General features: G+C 38.7%; 1 protein-coding gene across 9 annotated transcripts in view; it reads left to right on the forward strand.

Moving 5' to 3' along the window:
- LOC129659031 (RUN domain-containing protein 3B) overlaps window positions 1–20952 on the forward strand; it is a 191787-nt gene that overhangs the window by 111317 nt on the left and 59518 nt on the right. For all 9 annotated transcript variants that reach the window (XM_055590036.1, XM_055590037.1, XM_055590038.1 and 6 more), the window contains one exon: window positions 18492–18660. In XM_055590036.1, the coding sequence (XP_055446011.1) occupies window positions 18492–18660 (169 nt within the window). The remainder of the gene's footprint in view (window positions 1–18491; window positions 18661–20952) is intronic.

The raw sequence follows: 20952 nt of genomic DNA on the forward strand, positions 1-20952 counted from the left end.
CATATTTAACTTTTTATGTGTGTGGGATAACATTTAAGTTCTACTTTTGTAACTAATTTCACTTATTCAATAGTGTTAACAACTATTATCACTATGTTTAACATTAGATCCTCAGACTTTATTAATCTTACAGCTGAAAGTTTGTACCCTTTTACCAACCTCTCCCTAGTCTTCACTACCTTCTGGGAACCACTTTTCTACTCACGAGTTTTACTTTTAAGATTTCACATGTAAGTGATAACCTTCAATATTTGTCTTTGACTTATCTCACTTAGTATAATGCCCTCAAGATTCTTCATGTTGTTGCCAGTGGCAGGATTTCCTAACCTCTTGTGGCTGAACAGGGTTCCATTGTATGCATGTACACACCACATCTTCTTTATCCATTCATTTGTTGATGGACACTTAGGTCCCGTTCATATATTGATTACTTACGCTTCAGTAAAGAAGAGATTACAGATATCTCTTCAAGATTCTGGTTTTATTTCCTTTTGATACATACCTAGAAGTGGGATTGCCATCAGATCAGATCAGTCGCTCAGTCATGTCCAACTCTTTGTAACCCCATGAATCGCAGCATGCCAGGCCTCCCTGTCCATCACCAACTCCCAGAGTTCACTCAGACTCACGTCCATCGAGTCAGTGATGCCATCCAGCCATCTCATCCTCTGTCGTCCCCTCCTCCTCCTGCCCCCAATCCCTCCCAGCATCAGCGTCTTTTCCAATGAGTCAACTCTTCGCATGAGGTGGCCAGAGTACTGGAGTTTCAGCTTTAGCATCATTCCTTCCAAAGAAATCCCAGGGCTGATCTCCTTCAGAATGGACTGGTTGGATCTCCTTGCAGTCCAAGGGACTCTCAAGAGTCTTCTCAAACACCACAGTTCAAAAGCATCAATTCTTTGGCGCTCAGCCTTCTTCCCAGTCCAACTCTCACATCCATACATGACCACAGGAAAAACCATAGCCTTGACTAGACGAACCTTTGTTGGCAAAGTAATGTCTCTGCTTTTGAACATGCTATCTAGGTTGGTCATAACTTTCCTTCCAAGGAGTAAGCGTCTTTTAATTTCATGGCTGAAGTCACCTTCTGCAGTGATTTTGGAGCCCAGAAAAATAAAGTCTGACACTGTTTCCACTGTTTCCCCATCTATTTCCCATGAAGTGGTGGGACCAGATGCCATGATCTTCGTTTTCTGAATGTTGAGCTTTAAGCCAACTTTTTCACTCTCCACTTTCACTTTCATCAAGACTCTTTTGAGTTCTTCTTCACTTTCTGCCATAAGGCTGGTGTCATCTGCATATTTGAGGTTATTGATATTTCTCCCGGCAATCTTGATTCTAGCTTGTGTTTCTTCCAGTCCAGCGTTTCTCATGATGTACTCTGCATATAAGTTAAATAAACAGGGTGACAATATACAGCCTTGATGAACTCCTTTTCCTATTTGGAACCAGTCTGTTGTGCCATGTCCAGTTCTAACTGTTGCTTCCTGACCTGCATACAAATTTCTCAAGAGGCAGATCAGGTGGTCTGGTATTCCCATCTCTTGAAGAATTTTCCACAGTTTATTGTGATCCACACAGTCAAAGGCTTTCGCATAGTCAATAAAGCAGAAATAGATGTTTTTCTGGAACTCTCTTGCTTTTTCTATGATCCAACGGATGTTGGCAATTTGATCTCTGGTTCCTCTGCATTTTCTTTCTTTCTTTTTTTTTATGAGCTCGTTTATTTTTTTTAATTTTATTTTATTTTTAAACTTTACAATATTGTACTAGTTTTGCCAAATATCGAAATGAATCCGCCACAGGTGTATCTGTTTTCCCCATCCTGAACCCTCCTCCTTCCTCCCTCCACATACCCTCCCTCCAGGTCGTCCCAGTGCACCAGCCCGAAGCATCCAGTATTGTGCATCGAACCTGGACTGGTGACTCGTTTCATACGTGATATTATACATGTTTCAATGCCATTCTCCCAGATCTCCCCACCCTCTCCCTCTCCCACAGAGTCCATAAGACTGATCTATACATCAGTGTCTCTTTTGCTGTCTCGTACACAGGGTTATTGTTACCATCTTTCTAAATTCCATATATATGCGTTAGTATACTGTATTGGTGTTTTTCTTTCTGGCTTACTTCACTCTGTATAATAGGTTCCAGTTTCATCCACCTCATTAGAACTGATTCAAATGTATTCTTTTTAATGGCTGAGTAATACCCCATTGTGTATATGTACCACAGCTTTCTTATCCATTCATCTGCTGATGAGCATCTAGGTTGCTTCCATGTCCTGGCTATTATAAACAGTGCTGCAATGAACATTGGGGTACACGTGTCTCTTTCCCTTCTGGTTTCCTCAGTGTGTATGCCCAGCAGTGGGATTGCTGGATCATAAGGCGGTTCTATTTCCAGTTTTTTAAGGCATCTCCACACTGTTCTCCATAGTGGCTGTACTAGTTTGCATTCCCACCAACAGTGTAAGAGGGTTCCCTTTTCTCCACACCCTCTCCAGCATTCATTGCTTGTAGACTTTTGGATCGCAGCCATTCTGACTGGTGTGAAATGGTACCTCATAGTGGTTTTGATTTGCATTTCTCTGATAATGAGTGATGTTGAGCATCTTTTCATGTGTTTGTTCGCCATCTGTATGTCTTCTTTGGAGAAATGTCTATTTAGTTCTTTGGCCCATGTTTTGATTGGGTCATTTATTTTTCTGGAGTTGAGCTGTAGGAGTTGCTTGTATATTTTTGAGATAATTCTTTGTCAGTTGCTTCATTTGCTATTATTTTCTCCCATTCTGAAGGCTGCCTTTTCACCTTGCTAATAGTTTCCTTTGTTGTGCAGAAGCTTTTAAGTTTAATTAGGTCCCATTTGTTTATTTTTGCTTTTATTTCCAATATTCTGGGAGGTGGGTCATAGAGGATCCTGCAGTGATGTATGTCAGAGAGTGTTTTGCCTATGTTCTCCTCTAGGAGTTTTATAGTTTCTGGTCTTACGTTTAGATCTTTAATCCATTTTGAGTTTATTTTTGTGTATGGTGTTAGAAAGTGTTCTACTTTCATTCTTTTACAAGTGGTTGTCCAGTTTTCCCAGCACCACTTGTTAAAGAGATTGTCTTTAATCCATTGTATATTCTTGCCTCCTTTGTCAAAGATAAGTTGTCCATATGTGCGTGCATTTATCTCTGGGCTTTCTATTTTGTTCCATTGGTCAATATTTCTGTCTTTGTGCCAGTACCATACTGTCTTGATAACTGTGGCTTTGTAGTAGAGCCTGAAGTCAGGTAGGTTGATTCCTCCAGTTCCATTCTTCTTTCTCAAGATCGCTTTGGCTATTCGAAGTTTTTTGTATTTCCATACAAATTGTGAAATTATTTGTTCTAGCTCTGTGAAGAATACTGTTGGTAGCTTAATAGGGATTGCATTGAATCTATAAATTGCTTTGGGTAGTGTACCCATTTTCACTATATTGATTCTTCCGGTCCATGAACATGGTATATTTCTCCATCTATTAGTGTCCTCTTTGATTTCTTTCACCAGTGTTTTATAGTTTTCTATATATAGGTCTTTAGTTTCTTTAGGTAGATATATTCCTAAGTATTTTATTCTTTGCATTGCAATGGTGAATGGAATTGATTCCTTAATTTCTCTTTGTTTTCTCATTATTAGTGTATAGGAATGCAAGGGATTTCTGTGTGTTGATTTTATATCCTGCAACTTTACTATAATCATTGATTAGTTCTAGTAATTTTCTGGTGGAGTCTTTAGGGTTTTCTATGTAGAGGATCATGTCATCTGCAAACAGTGAGAATTTTACTTCTTCTTTTCCAATTTGGATTCCTTTTATTTCTTTTTCTGCTCTGATTGCTGTGGCCAAAACTTTCAAAACTATGTTGAATAGTAATGGTGAAAGTGGGCACCCTTGTCTTGTTCCTGACTTTAGAGGAAATGCTTTCAATTTTTCACCATTGAGGATAATGTTTGCTGTGGGTTTGTCATATATAGCTTTTATTATGTTGAGGTATGTTCCTTCTATTCCTGCTTTCTGGAGAGTTTTTATCATAAATGGATGTTGAATTTTGTCAAAGGCTTTCTCTGCATCCATTGAGATAATCATATGGTTTTTATTTTTCAATTTGTTAATGTGGTGTATTACATTGATTGATTTGTGGATATTGAAGAATCCTTGCATCCCTGGGATAAAGCCCACTTGGTCATGGTGTATGATCTTTTTAATGTGTTGTTGGATTCTGATTGCTAGAATTTTGTTAAGGATTTTTGCATCTATGTTCATCAGTGATATTGGCCTGTAGTTTTCTTTTTTTGTGGCATCTTTGTCAGGTTTTGGTATTAGGGTGATGGTGGCCTCATAGAATGAGTTTGGAAGTTTACCTTCCTCTGCAATTTTCTGGAAGAGTTTGAGTAGGATAGGTGTTAGCTCTTCTCTAAATTTTTGGTAGAATTCAGCTGTGAAGCCATCTGGACCTGGGCTTTTGTTTGCTGGAAGATTTTTGATTACAGTTTCAATTTCCGTGCTTGTGATGGGTCTGTTAAGATTTTCTATTTCTTCCTGGTCGAGTTTTGGAAAGTTGTACTTTTCTAAGAATTTGTCCATTTCTTCCACGTTGTCCATTTTATTGGCATATAATTGTTGATAGTAGTCTCTTATGATCCTTTGTATTTCTGTGTTGTCTGTTGTGATCTCTCCATTTTCATTTCTAATTTTATTGATTTGATTTTTCTCCCTTTGTTTCTTGATGAGTCTGGCTAATGGTCTGTCAATTTTATTTATACTTTCAAAGAACCAGCTTTTGGTTTTGTTGATTTTTGCTATGGTCTCTTTTGTTTCTTTTGCATTTATTTCTGCCCTAATTTTTAAGATTTCTTTCCTTCTTCTAACCCTGGGGTTCTTCATTTCTTCCTTTTCTAGTTGCTTTAGGTGTAGGGTTAGGTTATTTATTTGACTTTTTTCTTGTTTCTTGAGGTATGCCTGTATTGCTATGAACTTTCCCCTTAGGACTGCTTTTACCGTGTCCCACAGGTTTTGGGTTGTTGTGTTTTCATTTTTATTCGTTTCTATGCAAATTTTGATTTCTTCTGTGATTTGTTGGTTATTCAGCAGCGTGTTATTCAGCCTCCATATGTTGGAATTTTTAATAGTTTTTCTCCTGTAATTGAGATCTAATCTTATTGCATTGTGGTCAGAAAAGATGCTTGGAATGATTTCTATTTTTTTGAATTTACCAAGGCTAGCTTTATGGCCCAGGATGTGATCTATCCTGGAGAAGGTTCCATGTGCGCTTGAGAAAAAGGTGAAATTCATTGTTTTGGGGTGAAATGTCCTATAGATATCAATTAGGTCTAACTGGTCTATTGTATCGTTTAAAGTTTGTGTTTCCTTGTTAATTTTCTGTTTAGTTGATCTATCCATAGGTGTGAGTGGGGTATTAAAGTCTCCCACTATTATTGTGTTCTTGTTAATTTCTCCTTTCATACTTGTTAGCATTTGTCTTACATATTGCGGTGCTCCTGTGTTGGGTGCATATATATTTATAACTGTTATATCTTCTTCTTGGATTGATCCTTGATCATTAGGTAGTGACCATCTTTGTCTCTTTTCACAGCCTTTGTTTTAAAGTCTATTTTATCTGATATGAGTATTGCTACTCCTGCTTTCTTTTGGTCCCTATTTGCATGGAAAATCTTTTTCCAGCCCTTCACTTTCAGTCTGTATGTGTCCCCTGTTTTGAGGTGGGTCTCTTGTATCAACATATGTAGGGGTCTTGTTTTTGTATCCATTCAGCCAGTCTTTGTCTTTTGGTTGGGGCATTCAACCCATTTACGTTTAAGGTAATTACTGATAAGTATGATCCCGTTGCCATTTACTCTATTGTTTTGGGTTCGATTTTATACACCATTTTTGTGTTTCCTGTCTAGAGAATATCCTTTAGTATTTGTTGGAGAGCTGGTTTGGTGGTGCTGAATTCTCTCAGCTTTTGCTTGTCTGAAAAGCTTTTGATTTCTCCTTCATACTTGAATGAGATCCTTGCTGGGTACAATAATCTGGGCTGTAGGTTATTTTCTTTCATCACTTTAAGTATGTCTTGCCATTCCCTCCTGGCTTGAAGAGTTTCTATTGAAAGATCAGCTGTTATCCTTATGGGAATTCCCTTGTGTGTTACTTGTTGTTTTTCCCTTGCTGCTTTTAATATTTGTTCTTTGTGTTTGATCTTTGTTAATTTGATTAATATGTGTCTTGGGGCGTTTCGCCTTGGGTTTATCCTGTTTGGGACTCTCTGGGTTTCTTGGACTTGGGTGATTATTTCCTTCCCCATTTTAGGGAAGTTTTCAACTATTATCTCGTCAAGTATTTTCTCATGGTCTTTCTTTTTGTCTTCTTCTTCTGGGACCCCTATGATTCGAATGTTGTAGCGTTTAATATTGTCCTGGAGGTCTCTGAGATTGTCCTCATTTCTTTTAATTCGTTTTTCTTTTATCCTCTCTGATCCATTTATTTCTACCATTATATCTTCTAATTCACTAATCCTATCTTCTGCCTCTGTTATTCTACTATTTGTTGCCTCCAGAGTGTTTTTAATTTCATTTATTGCATTATTCATTATATATTGACTCTTTTTTATTTCTTCTAAGTCCTTGTTAAACCTTTCTTGCATCTTCTCAATCTTTGTCTCCAGGCTATTTATCTGTGATTCCATTTTGATTTCAAGATTTTGGATCAATTTCACTATCATTATTCGGAATTCTTTATCAGGTAGATTCCCTATCTCTTCCTCTTTTGTTTGGTTTGGTGGGCATTTATCCTGTTCCTTTATCTGCTGGGTATTCCTCTGTCTCTTCATCTTGTTTAAATTGCTGAGTTTGGGGTGTCCTTTCTGTATTCTGGCAGTTTGTGGAGTTCTCTTTATTGTGGCGTTTCCTCGCTGTGTGTGGGTTTGTACAGGTGGCTTGTCAAGGTTTCTTGGTTGGGGAAGCTTGTGTCGGTGTTCTGGTGGGTGGAGCTTTATTTCTTCTCTCTGGAGTGTAATGAAATGTCCAGTAATGAGTTATGGGATGTCTGTGGTTTTGGGGTGACTTTGGGCTGCCTGTCTTGGAGCTCAGGGCTGTGTTCCTTGTTGCTGGAGAATTTGCTTGGTATGTCTTGCCCTGAAACTTGTTGACCCTTGTGTGGTGCTTGGTTTCAGTGCAGGTATGGAGGCATTTGATGAGCTCCTGTCAATTAATATTCCTTGGAGTCAGGAGCTCCCTGGAGTCAGGGTTTGGACTTAAGCCTCCTGCTTCCACTTATCGGTCTTATTTTTACAGTAATTTCAAAGCTTCTCCTTCTATACAGCACCATTGATAAAACATCTACGTTAAAGATGAAAAGTTTCTCTACCATGAGGGTCACCCAGAGAGGTTCACAGCATTACATGGAGAACAGAAGAGGGAGGAGGGAGTAAGAGGTGACCCGAATGAGATGAGGTGGAATCAATAGAGGAGAGAGTGGGCTAGCCAGTAATCTCTTCCTTATGTGCATTCCACAACTGGACTGCTCAGAGTTGTTCACGGAGTTATACGGAGAAGAGAAGAAGGAGGAAGGTGACAGAGGTGGCCAGGAGGATAAAAGTGGGGAATGAAAAGGAGGGAGACAGATCCAGCCAGTAATCAGTTCCCTAAGTGTTCTCCACCGTCTGGAACACACAGAAATTCACCGAGTTGGGTAGAGTAGAGAGGGGTTAGAGAGGAGACACAGGCGACCTGGTGGAGAAAAAGGAGAGTCCAAAGGGAGAGAAAGCAATCAAGCCAATAATTTCGCTCTCTAGTGAAAAATGGGTACTGAAGATTGGGTTCTTAAAGGTACAAAATTGGTAACAAATACATAAAAGCAAAAATTAAAAATCTAGAGTAGAGTTTGGAATTTCAAAAATATGATGTTAAAGAAAAGAAGAAGGAAAAGAAAGAGAGAAAAAAAAAAACAAACAAGAACAAACAGAGTCGCATAAATTATAAAGAAAATACAGGTACAAAATTGATAACAAATACCAAAAAGCATAAATTAAAAACCTAGAGTAGAGTTTGGAATTTCAGATATACAATGTTATTTAAAAGAAGAAGAGAAAGAAACAGAGAAAAAGAAAAAGAAAAAAATAAAAAAGGGTCACAGAAATTATAAAAAAAAAACTATAGGTACAAAATTGATAACAAATACCAAAAAGCTAAAATTAAAAATCGAGTGTAGAGTTTGGAATTTCAAAAATACGATGTTAAAGAAAAGAAGGAAAAAAAAAGTCAGAAAAATTATAAAAAATATATATATGAAGTTTGCTTTTAAAAAAAAGGGTCTTTTTTTTTTTTTTGCAAAGTAATCGGTTATAAAAGTGAAAATCAAAGGAATAATAGAGGACTTAAAAAATTTTTTTTAATGAAAAAAGAAAGAATGATTGTAAAAATATATTTAGGACTTTCTCTGGTTTTGTTGTGAGTATTGTGGGTTCAGTTCATTTTTGGCTAGTTCCTTGGTCCGACTTATATTTCTCAAGATCTATAGGCCCCTTCCTATGTAGTTGGTACTAACCACAGGGTTTTAATCTATTGCCTGTAGCTTCCAAGGCGGTTCCCTCTGTTATAGCTTCTTCTGTTTGCTGGTCTCTTCAGTGTCTGGTTTCTGCCCGGACACAAAGGGGACGGTGGAGGACACTTTTTTTTTTTTTTTAAAGGCTCACTTGTTCAGCTGCGCTGTGGGGAGGGAGGGAGGGACGCTGCAAACAGATAACACTGGCGTGCGCTCGCAGTGCCTCAGCCACACTGGGTCTGCCCCCTGTTCATGGTGCGTGTAGCCTCCCTGCCCGCACTGCTTAGGCTCTAGGTTGCTCTGCCGGGAACCATCTGTGGCCGACCCTGGGCTGCCTGCACTTCCCAAGTCCAAGCCGCTCAGGTTCAGGCACTGGGGTAGTCCTCAGAGGCGCAGACTCTCGGTTGGGCCTGCGTTTTGTGCCCTTCCCAGATCCGAGCAGCTCAGGTGATGAGGTGTTTGGCCCGCGCGATTGCTGCGATTTATCGCCTCCCCACCGCGTGGTTATCTAGGTGTGCACCGGCGCACCTTCTCAGGCAGATGTTGACCATCTAGACCCCCAAGAAGTTTTAGGTAGTAAAGAAGCCTGCTTACATTTTATAGATAATGTCTCTCTAGGGCTGTGATTGTCGCCTTCCAGCTCTGGCTGCCTGTCACCGGAGGGGGATGTTCTGCCGCTGGCTATCTCTGTTCAGTCCTTTGTTCCGTGAGCAGGCCTGGTGGTGTCTTAGGTTAGGGCTGGCTTTTCGCGTGGTAGATATCCCACAGTCTGGTTTGCTAGCCCAAATTATTTCGCTCAGATAGCGCTCGGGGTATTCAGGCCAGATCCTTGCGATGCAGCCCGTGGCCACGCCTCCCTGCCCAGCCCCCGCTTGCTAATGGCGAATGCAGGCGTCTGCGCTGCTTCTCCGCTGGGGGAGTTACCATAGGGCTCGCAATGTGCGGGTTTTAATTGTTTATTTATTTTTCCTCCCTCTTATGTTGCCCTCTGTGCTTCCAAGGCTCGGCACAGATTCGGCAGTGAGAAGGTTTCCTGGTGTTTGGAAACTTCTCCCTTTTTAAGACTCCATTCCCGGGACGGAACTCCGTCCCTCCCTCTTTTGTCTCTTTTTTTGTCTTTTATATTTTCCTACCTCCTTTCGAAGACTTGGGTTGCTTTTCTGGGTGCCCGATGTCCTCTGCCGGCATTCAGAAGTTGTTTTGTGGCATTTACTCGGTGTTTAAATGTTCTTTTGATGAATTTGTTGGGGAGAAAGTGTTCTCCCCGTCCTACTCCTCCGCCATCTTGTCCTCTGCCTTTTCTAAAACCAGCTTGAACATCAGGAAGTTCACGGTTCACATATTGCTGAAGCCTGGCTTGGAGAATTTTGAGCATTACTTTACTAGCGTGTGAGATGAGTGCAATTGTGCGGTAGTTTGAGCATTCTTTGGCATTGCCTTTCTTTGGGATTGGAATGAAAACTGACCTTTTCCAGTCCTGTGGCCACTGCTGAGTTTTCCACATTTGCTGGCATACTGAGTGCAGCACTTTCACAGCATCATCTTTCAGGATTTGGAATACCTCAACTGGAATTCCATCACCTCCACTAGCTTTGTTCGTAGTGATGCTTTCTAAGGCCCACTTGACTTCACATTCCAGGATGTCTGGCTCTAGGTGAGCGATCACACCATCGTGATTATCTGGGTCGTGAAGATCTTTTTTGTACAGTTCTTCTGTGTATTCTTGCCATCTCTTCTTAATATCTTCTGCTTCTGTTAGGTCCATACCATTTCTGTCCTTTATCGAGCTTATCTTTGCGTGAAATGTTCCTTTGGTATCTCTGATTTTCTTGAAGAGATCTCTAGTCTTTCCCATTCTGTTGTTTTCCTCTATTTCCTTGCATTGATCGCTGAAGAAGGCTTTCTTACCTCTTCTTGCTATTCTTTGGAACTCTGCCTTCAGATGCTTATATCTTTCCTTTTCTCCTTTGCTTTTCGCTTCTTTTCTTTTCACAGCTATTTGTAAGGCCTCCCCAGACAGCCATTTTGTTTTTTCGCATTTCTTTTCTTCCAGTTTTTTTGAGGAACCTTCCTACTGTTTTCCAAAAATCCAATTGATTTTCCCTAATCAGTTGACACGGGTTCCCTTCTCTCCACATCCACATCCTTGTCCTCACTTATCTTTTTGATTATAGCCATTCTTTTTTTTTTTTAAGATGGCCCTTCTTGACAGATAGCGCTAATGGTAAAGAACCCACCTGCCAATTTAGGAGACTTAAGAAGTGCAGGTTTGATCCCTAGATGGGGAAGATCTCTGGAGAAGGAAATGGCAACCCACTCCAGTAGTCTTGCCTGGAGAATCCCATGGACAGAGGAACCTGGCGGGCTACAGTCCACGGGGTCCCAAAGAGTCGGGCACGACTAAAGTGACTTAGCATGCATGCATTCTGATAAATGTTAAGTGATATCTTGTGATTTTGATTTTCATCTTACTGATGATAAGTGATGTTGAGTACCTTTTCATGTACCTGTTGACTATATGTCTTTCTATGTCTTTTTCAGAAAAATATTTACTCCTTTCCTTTCCTGGTTTTCAGTCACATTGTTTTTGTTTTTGTTTTGCAGTTGAGTTCTATTGGATATTAACTCCTTATCAGATATATGATTTGCCAATATTTCCTCCCTTTCAGGAGGTTGCCTTTTCATTCTGTCACTGGCTTCCTTTGCTATGCAGGAGACTTTTAGTCTGATATAGACCCACTTCTTAGTTTTTGCTTTTGCTTTTTTTTTGGACTTGGTGTATGTGTCTGTCAAATCCAAAAATCATTGTCAATACTGATGTCAAAAAACCCACTGTGTCACAAAACCCACTGTGTTTTCTTCTAGAATTTTTTTACAGTTTTGGGTCTTGTATTCAAATCTTTAATCAATTCAGACTTGATTTTTGCATATGGTATAAGATACACATATGGTATACAATACAAGATATATGATATGCATATGGTGTAAGATATAAGGTCTAGTATCATTCTTTGTGTGTGGCTGACTAGTTTTCTCAGCACCATTTGTTGGAAAAACTATCTTTCCCCATTGTATGTTCTTAACTCCTTTGTTGTAAATATATACATGAGTTTATTTCTGGGCTCTCTGTTCTGTTTTATTAATCTATGTATCTGTATTTATGCCAGTATTGTACTGTTTTGATTACTGTAGGTTTGTAACATATTTTGAAAGCAGGAAGTGTGATGCCTCCAGTTTTGTTGTTCTTCCTCTAAATTGCTTTGGCTGTTGGGTGTATGTTATGGTTCCATACAAATTTTAGAACTGTTCATTTTATTTCTGTGAAAAATGCATTGAAATTTTTGTAGGCATCACATTAAATATGTAGATTGATTTAGGTAGTATGGACATTTTAACAATATTAAAGTCTTTCAATTTGTGAAGACAAAATTATCTTTCCATTTAAGTGTCTTCTGCAGTTTTTCATCAACATCTTATAGTGTTTAGTGTATAGGTCGTCCACCTTCATAGTTAAATTTTTTGTAGGTATTTTATTCTTTTTTGATGCAACTGAAAAGGACATTGTTCTCATAATTTCTCTTTCTGATAGTTGATCATTAGTATATGGAAATGCAACTGATTTTTGTATATTGGTATTTATCCTGCAACTTTACTGAATTTGTTTATTAGTTCTAACAGTTTTTTTGGTAGTCTTTAGGATTTTGATATATAATGTGATATGTGAATAATGACAGTTATATTTCTTCCTTTTTTACTTGGATGCCTTTTATTTCCTTTTCTTGCCTAATTGCTCTCTCATTAGAACTTCCAATGTTGAATATAAGTGATGAGAGTGGGCAGTCTTGTCTTATTCCAAATCTTAGAAGAAAAGCTTTCAGCTTTTTAGCGTTGAATATGGTCTTAGCTGTGGGCTCAATGTAAATAACCGATATTATGTTGAAGTATATTCCCTATGCCCAGTTTGTTGAGAGCTTTTATGATCTTTTCTTTCTCAAAACTTAAATTTACTTCTTTTCTTAGGAGTAAATAAGGCTTATAAACATCCCTTGAAGTACTATTTCAGCTGCATCCTAAAAGTTTGATGTTATTTTTTATTTTTGTTGTTTAAAGTACAGTTTCCATTATAAATTTTTTGACCAAAGGTTATTTGGAATATAATTTTTAATTTTCAGATATTTTCAGTGCATTTGTTTTGGTTATAATTAGTGAATGTGGTCTACATAATATTATAGTTATTATAATAGTTCCTTGAAATTTATTGAGAAATGATCTAGAATCAGTGGTATTCCAGTGAGTGGGTCCAATATTCATTAGATTATGCTTGTTAATGGTATTTTATGTCCTTTCTCACTTATCCTTTTTTCATCTTTTTAATTATTTAAATGTATTAAGTTCTTCACTATGATATTTGATTTGTCGGTTATTCCTTGAGGTCCTTTGATTTTTACTGCATATTTTTTAAAACAACTTGTCAGATGCATACAAGTTTAGAATTCTTTATTCATCCTGATGTAATATGTAGTAATTTAAAAAAATTCCTTGAAGTTTACTTAGTCGGTATTAATGGAGTCTAACCAGTTTTGTTTAGATTAATATTTTTCTAGTGTCTTTTTTTAAAAACTATATTTAGTCTGACATGCCTTCCATTTAGTATGTGAGAAATTGGTTTGACAGCTGTAGTAATATGTCATTAGTTGTAAGTTGTACCCTGATTTCAGGTGTGTTAATATGTGAAAAAATGTACAGTAAGAACTGATAAAATAGAGTTCACTTAATGGTTCATGCCTTTATGTTCTTCAAGTATACACACACATTTTAAAAATAGTACTTGAGTTTAAAACTCTAGTCTAATGGGCTTTGTTTTAACTGAGGTGCTTAGGGTATTTACTGATATTTTTGGGTTGATATCCACTCTGTTGCTTTCTTAGGGCTTTCCAGGTGGTGCTAGTGGCAAAGAACCCACCTGCCAATGCAAGAGATACAAGAGATGCAGGTTTGATCCCTGGGTCAGGAAGATCCCCTGGAAGAGGGCATGGCAACTCACCAGTATTCGTGACTAGAGAATCCCATGGACAGAGGAGCCTGGCAGGCTACAGTCCATGGTGTTGAGGTCCTTTAACGGACCAGGACCTGGTGGTCTGGAGTTGACGATAAGAAAATAAAAGAGAGAAAGAGGCTGCTATTCCTTAGTTTATGCAGAAAACCAATAAAGCCCCTGGTATGGGGCTTGCACTGCTCACGAAGGCACCAGGAGCCCTGTTGAGGGGGTGAAAGCACAGAGCGCCTTCTCGAGAGGGTCTTAGAACCCCGGGCAGGAGACTGAGCCCAGTGAGCCTCTGCACTCCAGAGAATTAGCCTGAGAGAGAAAGAGAGAGAGAGACTTGGGAACCCAAGCTCTGATGGAGCAAAGGTGTTTTACTCAACATCGTGTGAGTATATATACTGTCTTACAAGGTAGCTATTTTCAGCAAAGATAAAAATCAAAAGTCCAGACTTACAAATTATCAAGAAAAACATAAGGCGATCCATATCAGAGAGAGAGGGTTGTAAATAATCACTTTTACCATATGGTTCATAAAAAGAAAGAGGGTCGTAAATAGTTACTTATCCCCATATGGAAAAACTAAGGAAGAAACTCATGCATTCCTAAATCCCTGGGAGTAGTTTGCTACTCCACTTAATTCCTGAATATTCAGGAATTAATAAGGGACAGAGGATTCATGACCGATCCAAAACAGCACACAGGAAGCCTCCTGTTAAATGCTTCCTGACACCATGGGGTTGCACTGAGTTGGACACAACTGAAGTGACTTAGCACAGCACACAACACATTCTTACTTTCTATTTGCACTACATTCTTCTCTACTCTTTCTGTCTTCTTCTTATGATTCTTTTTTTTTTGGAGGGGTTTAACTTTCCTTTTGCCATTTTATTCCTTACTCATTTTTAATTTATAGACTCTTACTAGGCTTCTTTTATAGGCTTTTTTTTTTTTTTAACTGATGGTACTTTCACTAGTTTTACTGTGCATATCTAAACCTTAACAAAGGCTAAATGTAATAATATCTTTACCACTTATCCAGATAACTGAGGGCCTTGTATTAACTCTATAATCATCTCATTCCTGACATATGCTGTTCTGTCCAGAATTCTAAGTTTGTTGTTGGTTTATTTAAAACTCCATAAAACTAGGCATTATTGTTAGTGTTCTATACTCAATTTGTTTAGGTTTACCCACAAGTTCACTATTTTCTTTACTTAGTGCTTCTTAACTCAGTTTCCTTTTTCCTAAATTAGAATCATTAGGAAGTTTGTTTTAGTGAGAATTTGTTGGTAAATCCCTTAAATTTTAGTTTCCTCGAAATATGCTTATATTGCCCTCCCTCTGGAAGGATAATTACGCTTGTACTTGCTAGCCTGTTTCAGCAGTTATTTTTTCTTAGCATTTTGACAATCTTTAATACTGTAATTTCTTCATATCTACTTTCAGTTCAGTTCAGTTCAGTCGCTCAGTAATGTCCGACTCTTCGCGACCCCATGAATTGCAGCACCCCAGGCTTCCCTGTCCATCACCAACTCCCGGAGTTCACTCAGACTCATGTCCATCGAATCAGTGATGCCATCCAGCCATCTCATCCTCTGGCGTCCCCTTCTCCTCCTGCCCCCAATCCCTCCCAGCATGAGAGTCTTTTCCAGTGAGTCAGCTCTTCACATGAGGTGGCCAAAGTACTGGAGTTTCAGCTTCAGCATCATTCCCTACAAAGAAATCCCAGGGCTGATATCCTTCAGAGTGGACTGGTTGGATCTCCTTGCAGTCCAAGAGACTCTCAAGAGTCTTCTCTAACACCACAGTTCAAAAGCATCAATTCTTCAGCGCTCAGCCTTCTTCACAGTCCAACTCCCACATCCATACATGACCACAGGAAAAACCATAGCCTTGACTAGACGGACCTTTGTTGGAAAAGTAATGACTCTGCTTATGAATATGCTATCTAGGTTGGACATAACTTTCCTTCCAAGGAGTTAGCATCTTTTAATTTCATGGCTGCAGTCACCATCTGCAGTGATTTTGGAGCCCAAAAAAAGTAAAGTCTGACACTGTTTCCACTGTTTCCCCATCTACTTCCCATGAAGTGATGGTACTGGATGCCATGATCTTCGTTTTCTGAATGTTGAGTTTTAAGCCAACTTTTTCACTCTCCACTTTCACTTTCATCAAGAGGCTTTTGAGTTCCTCTTCACTTTCTGCCGTAAGGGTGGTGTCATCTGCATATCTGAGGTTATTGATATTTCTTCTGGCAATCTTGATTCCAGCTTGTGCTTCTTCCAGTCCAGCGTTTCTCATGATGTACTCTGCATATAAGTTAAATGAGCAGGGTGACAATATACAGCCTTGATGTACTCCTTTTCCTATTTGGAACCAGTCTATTGTGCCATGTCCAGTTCTAACTGTTGCTTCCTGACCTGCATACAGATTTCTCAAGAGGCAGATCAGGTGATCTGGTATTCCCATCTCTTGAAGAATTTTCCACAGTTTATTGTGATCCACACAGTCAAAGGCTTTGACATAGTCAATAAAGCAGAAATAGATGTTTTTCTGGAACTCTCTTGCTTTTTCTATGATCCAGCGGGTGTTGGCAATTTGATCTCTGGTTCTTCTGCCTTTTCTAAAACCAGCTTGAACATCAGGAAGTTCATGGTTCATGTATTGCTGAAGCCTGGCTTGGAGAATTTTGAGCATTACTTTACTAGCATGTGAGATGAGTGCAATTGTGCGGTAGTTTGAGCATTCTTTGGCATTGCCTTTCTTTGGGATTGGAATGAAAACTGACCTTTTCCAGTCCTGTGGCCACTGATTAGTTTTCCACATTTGCTGGCATACTGAGTGCAGCACTTTCACAGCATCTTCTTTCAGGATTTGAAGTAGCTCAACTGGAATTCCATCACCTCCACTAGCTTTGTTCGTAGTGATGCTTCCTAAGGCCTACTTGACTTCACATTCCAGGATGTCTGGCTCTAGGTCAGTGATCACACCATCATGATTATCTGGGTCGTGAAGATCTTTTTTGTACAGTTCTTCTGTGTATTCTTGCCACCTCTTCTTAATATCTTCTGCTTCTGTTAGATCCATACCATTTCTGTCCTTTATCGAGCCCATCTTTGCATGAAATGTCCCCTTGGTATCTCTCATTTTCTTGAAGAGATCTCTAGTCTTTCCCATTCTGTTGTTTTCCTCTATTTCGTTGCATTGATCGCTGAGGAAGGCTTTCTTATCTCTTCTTGTTATTCTTTGGAACTCTGCATTCAGATGCTTATATCTTTCCTTTTCTCCTTTGCTTTTCGCTTCTCTTCTTTTCACAGCTATTTGTAAGGCCTCCCCAGACAGCCATTTTGCTTTTTTGCATTTCTTTTCATGGGGATGGTCTTGATCCCTGTCTCCTGTACAATGTCACGAACCTCAGTCCATAGTTCATCAGGCACTCTTATCTATCAATCAGACCTAGGCCCTTTAATATATTTCTCACTCCACTGTATCTACCTTAAATGTTACTAATTCTCTTAAGTTTATCTGCTTTTTAGCTAATTCATTTAATTTTTAATGTCAAGTATCATTGTTTAAGAGCTCTGCTTGTCTCTTTTTCAAAACTGGAACTTTATTATCAGCTGCCAAGAGCCACAGATATGACAGGCAGACTTCATTTGGCATGTTTGCTCATTGGTTTGTTTCTGAGATCATTAGCTAAGAACATCACCTGGGTTGAACTTTTATGTAGCAGTCTCTAATTCAAGTCTGCAATGTGCTTGGACCTGACTCAGGAACCCAACAGATGCAAATGCTGATTGTGGAGGATAAAGAAATAGAATATCTTTCTTTGATCCTTGTATTTTCTACCATTATATTTATATTAACTTAGAAAATTATAATTTCTGACCTGGAGTTCCTTTGGTTCATATTTTCTAGGTGTGTTTCCATCTTTTTAATTTTAATTTTTCTGTATTCATGTGTATTTTATAGATAGCTTACTGTTGGCACTTACTTGCCTAAATCAAACCAGAACATCTGACTTGGTTGTTGATTTTAAACCTATTTAAGATTTTTGTAATTTCTTTTGTATGAGTGCTTATTCTGCCATCTTATTTTTTGTTTTAAATTTACTGTATTTTCTTATTTTGTTCCTCTTTTTGATAACCTTGAGGGTTATAGAGACTATTTTTATGCTGTTTCTTAAATGTTAATATCATTGCTGGTATTTTAAAATTTATTTTCCCTGTTCCTTTTAAAGTATATTTTTCTTCTAAAGTAGACAATCATCTTAGCACACCTTTCTCTCCATTATTTAGCTTCTCTCCTACTTTCCTCACCTTATTCTGTGTTTTCTACCATACTGATGTCATAAGGAATTTTACATATGGATTGTAATGGATTTTTTCTCTGCTTCACCTGTGTCTCCCCTTCTTCCCCCCAGTAGAAAGTGTTTAGGTATAACTGGCTTTCTGAACCTCTTGTTTTCAGTTGAAGCCGAGCTGATCGTGAGCATTGTGCTGATATACACCCCCACTGGCAGCACACTGGAGGTGTGCTGTCTGCCTTACAATGGAGGTTGAACAGTCAGTGGAAACAACCCAGTGAGAAAACTCTTCTCAGCACATGTGGAGTTTCTGGTTCTCTTCTTTGGAAGTTTTTTCCCCTCTCTTTTGGACATTCTCTTAGTTTTCCTGTGTTAATGCCTTAGATCTGTAAACCTCACTTGAACTTCTTCTGTAGCATCTGTAGGCCTGATGATAATATCATCATTATTGTATAGTTAGTGCTGAACATTTTGGAGCTTACTTACCAGTAACTTGTAAATGCTGAAGTATTTCTAAAAAACCAACGTGGAACATAGTGTGAACTTTATTTCTTTAAAAAATGTTGATCTTCTCAGTTCTGATAGTATCAGCAGCGACGAGGAAGAGCTGAGGACTCTGGGAAGCAGTGACAGCGAGAGCAGCACTCCAGAGAAGGCTGGGCCTCCAGTCATCATGGATGAGAACAGTTGGTTCAACAAGTGTAAGAGAGTCAAACAGAAGTATCAGCTCACCCTGGAACAGAAGGTGTGTATCAGTCATCAGAAGTCACTTCATTTCGACTCTAGTTACTGCCTTTATACTGTCACTACCAAAAGATCTTTTAGCTAAACACAAGTATTTACCTACTGCTACTTCCTTTCTGTTCTTGGATTGTCCTCCTCTAAATTAAAAATCAGGCCCAATTTTAGGAGAGGCTTTTGTTTGCTAAACTTTTTCTAATTTTACATTTTAATACAACACTGACCCATTTATTCTCCTGTATGCAGTTTCATTTATATGTTTGAAGTATTAATTTCTAGGATTAATTTTATAAAAGATTATTTGGTTTATGAAAATGTAGTAAATAGCGATTGCTTAAGAAATTCCATATATGTGTCTCTCTCTCCTTTTTAAAAAATCAGGTATTTTAGCAGCTTTTGTGTGTTAAGCACTATAGTAGGCAAAGGGGAGTACATAGCAGACTGGGATACCAACTAGCATCTTAACTCTTAATTTTCATGTATTGTTTATTTTCCTTTCTTCCCTTCCTTTCAAATTACTGTTATTCATAGATGAGCTACTTAGGAAAAGCCTAGTGGAATTATCAGTAGAAATATTAGAACAATAAAAAATACACTGAGGAAAATGGTTACAAAGGAAATTTACAAATATGAAGAGATTTCCTGTAGACAAACAACTACTAGTTAAGATATACAAAGAAAGCTTTAATACCTTGTGAAAGAAGAATTCTGGTACCAGATACCAGCAGGAAGTCAGACTAAGATAACTAAAAGCCTTTACACTGTAAAAATCTGCAAATGCCAAGTAGAATAAAATTTGAAACAGTTTCATACAGAACTTCTCTCTCAAAGAGTAAGAGCTCACTAAGGACATTGTACAGGAGGCAGTGATCAAGACCATCCCCCCCGCCCCCCAGAAGAAATGCAAAACAGCAAAATGGTTGTCCGAGGAGGCCTTACAAATAGCTGAGAAAAGACGTAAAAAGCAAAGGAGAAAAGGAAAGATGTACCCATTTGAAGGCAGAGTTCCAAAGAATAGCAAGGAGAGATAAGAAAGCCTTCCTAAGTGAACATTGAAAAGGAATAGAGGAAAACAATAGAATGGGAAAGACTAGAGATCTCTTCAACAAAATTAGAGATACCAAGGAAACATTTCATGGAAACATGGGCACAATAAAGGACATAAATGGTATGGACCTATGAGAAGCAGAAGATATTAAGAAGAGGTGGCAAGAATACACAGAAGAACTATACAAAAAAGGTCTTCATGACCCAGATAACTGCGATGGTGTGATCATTCAGCTAGAGCCAGTCATCCTGGAATGTGAAGTCAAGTGGGCCTTAGGAAGCATCACTACGAACAAAGCTAGTAGAAGTGATGGAATTCCAGTTGAGCTGTTTCAAATCCTAAAAGATGATGCTGTGAAAGTGCTGCACTCAGTATGCCAGCAAATGTGGAAAACTCAGCAGTGGCCACAGGACTGGAAAAGGTCAGTTTTCATTATAGTTTCGAAGAAAGGCAATGCCAAAGAATGCTCAAACTATAGCATAATTATACTCATTTCATACACTAGCAAAGTAATGCTCAAAATTATTCAAGCCAGGCTTCAACAGTATGTGATCCGTGAACTTGCAGATGTTCAAGCTGGATTTAGAAAAGGCAGAGGAACCAGAGATCAAATTGCCAACATTGGTTGGACCATCAAAAAAGCAAGAGAGTTCCAAAAAAGTATCTACTTCTGCTTTATTGACTATGCCAAAGCGTTTGACTGTGTGGATCACAACCAACTTTGGAAAATTCTGAAAGGGATGGGAATACCAGATCACTTGACCTGCCTCTTGAGAAATCTTTATGCAGGTCAAGAAGCAACAGTTAGAACTGGACATGGAACAACAGACTGGTTCCACACTGAGAAAGGAGTACATCAAGGCTGTATATTGTCACCCTCCTCATTTAACTTATATGCAGAGTACATCATGAGAAATGCTGGACTGGATGAAGCACAAGCTGGAATCAAGATTGCTGGGAAAAATATCAATAACCTCAGATATGCAGATGACACCACCCTTATGGCAGAAAGCAAAGAACTAAAGAACCTCTTGATGAAAGTAAAAGAGGAGAGTGGAGAAGTTGGCTTAAAACTCAACATTCAGGAAACTAAGATCATGGCATCTGGTTCCATCACTTCATGGGAAATAGATGGGGAAACAATGCAAACAGTGGGGCATTATTTTTTGGGGGCTCCAGAATCACTGTAGATGGTGACTGCAGCCATGAAATTAAAAGATGCTTGCTCCTCGGAAGAAAAGCTAAGAC

This window comes from Bubalus kerabau, chromosome 8 (genome assembly GCF_029407905.1).
Source record: "Bubalus kerabau isolate K-KA32 ecotype Philippines breed swamp buffalo chromosome 8, PCC_UOA_SB_1v2, whole genome shotgun sequence".
Lineage (NCBI taxonomy): Eukaryota > Metazoa > Chordata > Mammalia > Artiodactyla > Bovidae > Bubalus > Bubalus kerabau.